The 7159-nt window shown below is 59.6% G+C and overlaps 2 protein-coding genes across 2 annotated transcripts in view; one reads left to right on the plus strand and one right to left on the minus strand.

Moving 5' to 3' along the window:
* Window positions 1-2931, plus strand: part of LOC104835142 — a 4312-nt gene extending 1381 nt beyond the window's left edge. The window contains exon 2 of the mRNA XM_010572984.1: window positions 1147-2931. Within this exon, the coding sequence (XP_010571286.1) occupies window positions 1171-2307 (1137 nt within the window). The 5' untranslated portion in view covers window positions 1147-1170 and the 3' untranslated portion in view covers window positions 2308-2931. The remainder of the gene's footprint in view (window positions 1-1146) is intronic.
* Window positions 2932-4995: 2064 nt separating this feature from the next.
* The window catches only part of LOC104835217 (PHD finger protein 13-like), a 3423-nt gene continuing 1259 nt past the window's right edge, over window positions 4996-7159 (minus strand). Inside the window, exons 2-6 of the mRNA XM_010573103.1 lie at window positions 6995-7007; window positions 6494-6577; window positions 5695-6307; window positions 5333-5371; window positions 4996-5222 (exon numbers count right to left, since the gene is read on the minus strand). Coding sequence (XP_010571405.1) covers window positions 4996-5222; window positions 5333-5371; window positions 5695-6307; window positions 6494-6577; window positions 6995-7007 — 976 coding nt within the window. The remainder of the gene's footprint in view (window positions 5223-5332; window positions 5372-5694; window positions 6308-6493; window positions 6578-6994; window positions 7008-7159) is intronic.

Genomic DNA, 7159 nt, shown 5'->3' on the forward strand with positions numbered 1-7159 from the left:
CACCCTGGGGCAGTGCGGTGGGTTGACCCTGGCTGGACGCCATCGGTGCCCCCCCTCAGGTGGACAGGGGAGAGGAACAGAACGAAAGGCTGGCGGGTCGAGGTGAGGACGGGGAGAGCACTTGGCAATGACCGTCAGACTTGGGGAAATTAGCTTAATTCATTTCCAGTCAAATCAGAGTAGGATAATGACCAATAAACCCAAATCTTAAAAACACCTTCCCCCCACCCCTCCCTTCTTCCTGGGCTCAACTTCACTCCCGATTTTCTCTACCTCCTCCCCCGCAGCAGCACACGGGGACAGGGAATGGGGGCTGCGGCCAGTTCGTCACATGTTGTTTGTGCCGCTCCTTCCTCCTCACGGGGAGGACTCCTCGCTCTTCCCCTGCTCCAGCATGGGGGCCCTCCCATGGGAGACCGTCCTTCACAAACTTCTCCAACATGAGTCCTTCCCACGGGCTGCACTTCTTCACGAACTGCTCCAGCGTGGATCCCCCACAGGGTCACAAGTCCTGCCAGCAAACCTGCTCCAGCATGAGCTCCTCTCTCCATGGGTCCACAGGTCCTGCCAGGAGCCTGCTCCAGCATGGGCTTCCCACGGGGTCACAGCCTCCTTCAGGCATCCCCCTGCTCCGGCGTGGGGTCCTCCACAGGCTGCAGGTGGAGATTTGCTCCACCCTGGGCCCCCATGGGCTGCAGGAGGACAACCTGCCTCACCATGGTCTTCCCCACAGGCTGCAGGGGAATCTCTGCTCTGGCGCCTGGAGCACCTCCTCCCCCTCCTTCTTCACTGACCTTGGTGTCTGCAGGGCTGTTTCTCTTACATGTTCTCACTCTTCTCTCACAGCTGCCGTTTTCTGTTGTGCAGTTTTTTCCCCCCTTCTTGAATCTGTTATCACAGAGGCACTGCCGCCGTCGCTGATGGGCTCGGCCTTGGCTGGCGGTGGGTCTGTCTTGGAGCCGGCTGGCATTGGCTTTATCAGACGTGGGAGAAGCTTCTAGCAGCTTCTCACAGAAGCCATCCCTCTAGCCCCTCTGCTACCAAAATCTCGCCATGAAAACCTAATACAGGCAGGGACAGGGAGGACCAAAGAAAGGGAAATTTCTGTTTTGGGGACATGCATTCAACTTTATTCCATACCCACAGCACGAGACCCTCTGACATATAGCAATGGGGAGACCCAGGAAGGACACCACCGGCACGTCATCCCCTCGGCCAGCCACAGCTGCCTCCAAAACTGCCCCTGCTGCACCACCGCCACCTTCCACCTCAGCCACCCGGGCCAAGGCTGCGGCTGCGGGCAGCCGATCCAGGAGTGCTCCGGCTGCCAGGGCTGCCAGCCCCAGCCAGAGGCGGGGGGCAAAGCCAGAGTCCTCTCAGCAGAGACCCGCAGCATCTTGTGGAGCCCGAGGAGATGCTGGGGACCAGCACAGAGCATCCACCAGGAGTTGCTCTGCAACCCAGAAGAAGCCGCCTGATGCCAAAGGAGCCACCGGTCTGGCCAGACCTGACTCACGTCCACAGAAGCAGCAGCCTGGGGCTGAGTCGAGAAGGGCCTGGGGCCAGTTCCTGCTCCCCTTGGAGAGTCAGGACATCCCGCAGGTGGAGAAGGAGACCCGGGGCCAGCGGAGTAACCCCAAGTGGTACGAGTGGCGGGAGAACCGCATCACCGCCTCCGTGGCCCCCAGGATTGCCAACAGCAAGTTTGCCAATGGCAAGACGGACGAGGTGCCCCAGTCCTACCTGAAAGCGGTGGTGAGCTCCAGCCCCGGGGTGCAGACGCCGGCCATGTCCTGGGGGCTCCGCAATGAGAAAGCGGCCGTGCGGGCCTACGAGCAGCTGAAGTCGCAGGCGGTGGGCAAGCCGGTGCGGGTGGATGACTGTGGCCTCTTCATTCATCAGGAGAAGAATTGGATCGCCGCCAGCCCGGACGGTATCATCAAGGAGGCGGCCACAGGGAAGGCCCTGGGGCTGCTGGAGGTGAAGTGTCCCTACAAGCACAGGAACAGGACGGTGCGTGAGGCCTGCAAGGACAAGGACTTCTGCCTGGAGGTGGATGGGGACTCCTACGCCCTGAAGAAGGATCATGCCTACTTCACCCAAGTCCAGTGCCAGCTGGCAGCTGCCGGCTTCCAGCAGGCTGACTTTGTGGTGCACACCACCAAGGAGACGGCCGTGGTTCCTGTGGAGTTCGATGCCAAGTTCTGGGGGCAGACGGTGCCCAAGCTGGAGAAGTTTTACACCGAGGCGGTGATTCCCCACCTGCAGGAGAAGGCAGGTGGCTCTGTCTGGGCCAAGGAGGAGTAGCCCCCCCCCATTGCCCCACCTGCCTGGATGCTTGCTTGGCCACACAAACCCAGCTTTGGCCCCTAGCATAGAAATTACGCCCAGTTTTGCTGCTGTTCTTGGACCGTTCCCTGCCTCTGCCCCAACGCAACTGCCTCAGGACTGAAACGTTGTACCAGCAGGACCCTGCTTTGGTAAGGGTCCCCACAATCGGTGACTTCTTCCTGCCCCAGCCAGGCCAGTGCTTGGCTCCCAGTGCCTTCTTCTGCCCTGTCCCCTTCACTGCATCCCCCATTTGACCCAACAGCACTGCCTGATGGAAGCTGGCACCCCTCTGGATCTGCAGGGGAAGCCAGTGATACCTCTGTGCTGGGATAACAGACTTACTTTATGGAGAAAACTGGATCCTTTGGCACCTCAACTGCTGTCTAGACTAAATCGTAACTCCACTCTGGAGAAGAGACAGAGCCAGGGAAGGTTTGTCAGAGCCCAAGAGCAAAACACAGCTTTTGAGCTAAAGAGTGATGTGCCTTAAGAGTCACAGCAAGGGCACGGGCCACCCTTTCTCCCCAAGCCATCAGACCTGCTGCTTCCATGGAGTTAACCCGTGATGCTCACAATGAGTTGGCTGCAGCCTCAGGAAGACGGTGCCCATCAAAGAGGTTGTCCCCCAGCCCATGCATCTCCAGAGGACCTTCCTGTGGAACATCCCCATGCACCACAGCAGGCTGGGGGACAGTCATTGCTCTATTAAACACAAGATGCACTACCCCACTTGTTCCCTGTTGTTTGTGCAGCTCGGTGTTTACCTGGGAGGGGTAGCAGGGCTGAGTGGGACCCCCACGCCAGGTCCCCTCCCAGCCACGGCAGAAGGGGAGCAGGGAGCACTCGGGTCCCAGAGGGACATGAGACCCAAGGCCACCGAACTATGCCAAAGCCACCACCGTTATGGCAAAAGTACTTTATTATATACATAAGACTCCAGCCACACTCCACAGGGCAAGGACCAGAATTCGCTATTTTACATATCAATACAAAGTAACTATAAAAACATAAAGCACTTTTGGGGCCCAGGCTTTCCACAGGAGGAGAGAGGCACAGGGACCAGCCTGGGGGCTGCTGAGTGACAGGGGGCTGCCCCACACCCTCCCCCAGCTGTGGTCCCACAGTAACCAGATGTGCAAGTAGGAAAGAACCCAGTTAGAAATATAGTGATGGGGACTGGCAAGTGGGGGCTGTCCCACTCCCCACTGCAGGCAGCGGCACACCGGGGACCGAGCCGAGCGTCACCAGGACAGGAGCGGGGTCTGTGTCCCCCAGGGAAAGTGCAGAAGGCACATGGGCCAGGCTCTTTGGAGGGGCTGTGAGAAGGTGGGATCCAACAGTTAGTGCACGTGGGGCCCCAGGAGATCACACACACACACACCGCACGCAGGGGACACGGAGGGGGGAAAAGCCTTCCACTGCCAAACTTAACTAGGGGCCTGGAGAGGGCACATCCCGTGTCTCTGGAGCAGCAGTTGCATAGCAGAAGGGGCTCAGGGCCCACTCTTGACAAGTCATTAGATTTCACTCTACATGTCCAGGAAAAAAAAACAACTTCTGTGATGGAGGGCATGCTGGGAAGCAAGGCCCTCCCAGCTCCTGGCTCCATCCGTGCTCAGGTCTCAGCATCCAGCTGGTGCTGAAGCAGATGCTCCACGAGACAGCCCTGCAGGCAGGAGATGGCCACAGGGTACAAGCTTCAGTTGTTTTAAACTGGAAGTGGAAAACATGAAAAGCTAACCAGAGCACACTCCTGCTCCCCTTCCGAAGGGCTCTGAGCCCTGCCACAGCCAGCTCTGAGGATAACTTCGGCCTCCTACCAGGAATCCCACCCCCCTTCACACAGGAGACCTCAGTGCAACTGGAGAACGTGAATCAAGGAGGGCTGCTCGGCAAGAACAGCCTTTGTAATCATCTACTAGAGGATGCCGTTGCTGCTCCTGACCCAACAGGACTATCCTGGGGCCACGGGCACAGCAAACAAAACCAGGAGCACCATGGGCCAGGGGAAGGACCTCCCCTGTGCAGCCTACAAGGCTGATGAGCCAGAGATGGACGGCTCCACTAGTACCCCCAAGACACAGAGCCCCAGTCTGCTTCAGGCATGAGCAGGACCTATGTCCCTTCCCCTCTTGCCCTGGAGGGCGGCACACTACGTCGGGGGAGCTCAGCTGGGCTGCACCTACTTGCTGCAGGAGAACTTGGCTCACTGGGGCTTTGCCATCACAGCCCACCTGAAGGTCTGAGGCAAGGAAAGGAAAACGGTGAGGAAAAAGGAGGAAGGGGAGTCACATCTTGGGATAAGTGTAAGCTTCCACCACACCACAGAAAAACTACTTCGACTAGGTTCTCCTCGGCTGCCCTAGGGGAAAGGCACTGAGCCAGCTTCGTGCGAGGACAGAGATGCTTCCGAGTGACCTAGTGCGAGGCTGGACCACCCTCCTCTCCCCCCCCCCACCTCTGGGGTAACCGAGCTCCATGGCCAACGCGATCCCCAGGGAGGACACGCGTGGCAGCTTCCAGAGTCAGAAGTGCAAGGGGGACAGTCCAGCCCCGAGGCCCAGCCCCTCCCCTGCCATTACTGTGCATTGATTGTCTAGCCAAACCGGGCTACAGTCTTCGGTTTAAAAAGGGGACCCCCGGCCTCCCTGCTCTGGAGGAGCTTCAGTCACAGAAGCGCTTGCGGGGCACCGTCCGAGCTCGGTTCGAGCGGCGAATCTCCTGCTTGGCATCGCGGCATCGCTGGCAGATGAAAACCTCAGGCACGTTGGATTTGCGGATCTTGGCACAGGAGAGGTGGATCCAGGTAGCGCATTCGTTACATTCAATCATGGGCCTCCCTGCGAAGGGCTTCAGGCAGAAGCAGGTGATCAGATCCCAGGCGTCATCATCTGGTCAGGGAGAGAGACACTGGTCAGAAACCACCTTACCAGCTGCAGGTCCAGCTGTCACCGGACTAGCCAGTTCCACTAGTGTTCAATGGGACAGCCCCCCCACTCACCTTCTGCTTTGGTGTTGGGAGCTGCCGCGAACTCAACTGCTAAAGTTACAAAAGGGGGGAGGGGGGAAGAGAAAAAAATAAAGACCAGATGAGCAAGGCAGCCCTACACCCCACTTCAGACACATTTCAGGTCTGTACTGCTCGCTCTGCAGAACAGAACTGCCAAAAGGCAGGCCAGCTCCCTGCCCTCTGCTCTTCAGTCCCCCCAGGTCCCGAAGGTACTCCCCTTTGCTGGGAGAGGCTTGGGCCATCGACAGGCCCTCCCTCCTGCAGCCAGCATGGGTGGCTCCAGCTGAGGGAGGGACAATATTTGGCACTGGCTGCAGCACAACAGGGCCCTCTGAGCTCCCTTGGGCACTCACCGCTAAGCTGGGAGCTCCCTCTGCTCGCATCTTCCCCTTCACTTTGGTCCAAAGTACTACAAGAACTGGGGCTTTTCCTCCCTCCAGGGCAGGGGTCGTGCTCCTTTAGCTGAGGATCATCTCCTGCTGGCTTCTCGGTCCCCTGCGCTCCATGCATCCAGTCCTTCTCCTTCATCAGCTCCTCCAGGAGGGAGTTGGGCTGAGGGTCCCCAGCCGGGTTGAGGGAAGGCTCCAAGAGTTGCTCTTTCACGGGAGGCAGCTGTCCCTCCAGCGCAGCCAGCTCCTTCACCCTGTCCTGCTCTGCCCCAAAGCCCTTCCCAGCGCTCAGCGGCACCCTCTTCTCCACCTCCTGCTCCAAAATGAGTTTCTTTGCTGGTGGTTTCTTCCGTTTGGTTTGCTGGGGCCGGACATCATAGAAGCCGGTGGGGAAGGCAGGGCAGCTCATGAGCAGGCTGTTGTCCGCAGCCGCCCTGGCCATGGCGTTCCTGTTCCTTCCGTCATCTGTCAGGACATGGCAGTCGGAGGAGTGGGATGAGGCCCAGCTATCGCTGTCCTGAGTGCTCCCTGTGCTGTTCTGGGGACTCATGCTGCCTCCGTGAGTCCAGGGCTCATTCTGCAAGAGAGGAAGACGCAGGACTAGCACGGGAGACCGCAGCGCAGACATTCAGGGTAAGGAGGAAGGGACTGGGGACAGAGAACGACTCTCCAGGAGAAGAATTAGGAGCTGAGTCTCTGCACACGGCAGGGAGCCCAGAAGAAGCAGTCTTTTTGTAGAGGAACACCCCGCAAGCCCACTTACCTCTTCAGGGTAGGGGATGTAGCCTGCGTAGGCCAAAACGAAGGTGCAGAACTGGTTGAAATCCTCCACGGTCCTCTGTCGTTTCTGCAACGGCTGCAACAAACGCCACGTGTCCATTAAACTCCCCGGATACCCCTACCTGAGCCGAGTACCACAACCGACCCCGGCAGGCAGCCCTGGACTGCCAGGCAATTATACAAGCACATAATATTTAGGTCACCCGAACATCCATCCTTCCCGTAACCCATCTGCATCATCTGGCTTGACAGATGCAGCCGTTCCCTTCAAAACCCAGATCACGGCACGGGGGGTGGACGGACGGGGGACGCCGGGGACAGGGACGGGACACACACCGTGACGACACGACGGGACACCCAGAAAGCACAGCAGCCGCCCGGCAGAGCGTGAGTCAGAGGCTCGGGAGCCCCGGTGCCGGGGATGTCCGCCCACAGCCGGCTGACTCAAGGCCAGAGGGAGAAGGCGCCGGGGCTGGGAGGGCACCCGGTGATTTGGGCTTCCCCCGGTCGCTCCCCCCGGTCAGCCGGAAGAGCCCGGCGCCGCTCGGGACAAGGTCCCGCCGACGGAACGCCGGGAACCCACGGCCCTGGCTGCGGGACCGCCGGGAAGGGCCGGGAGCCCGCGGCAGAGACAGCCCCGCGCCCCCCC

Source organism: Haliaeetus leucocephalus, unplaced genomic scaffold (assembly GCF_000737465.1).
Source record: "Haliaeetus leucocephalus isolate CR32 unplaced genomic scaffold, Haliaeetus_leucocephalus-4.0 Scaffold362, whole genome shotgun sequence".
NCBI classification, from domain to species: domain Eukaryota; kingdom Metazoa; phylum Chordata; class Aves; order Accipitriformes; family Accipitridae; genus Haliaeetus; species Haliaeetus leucocephalus.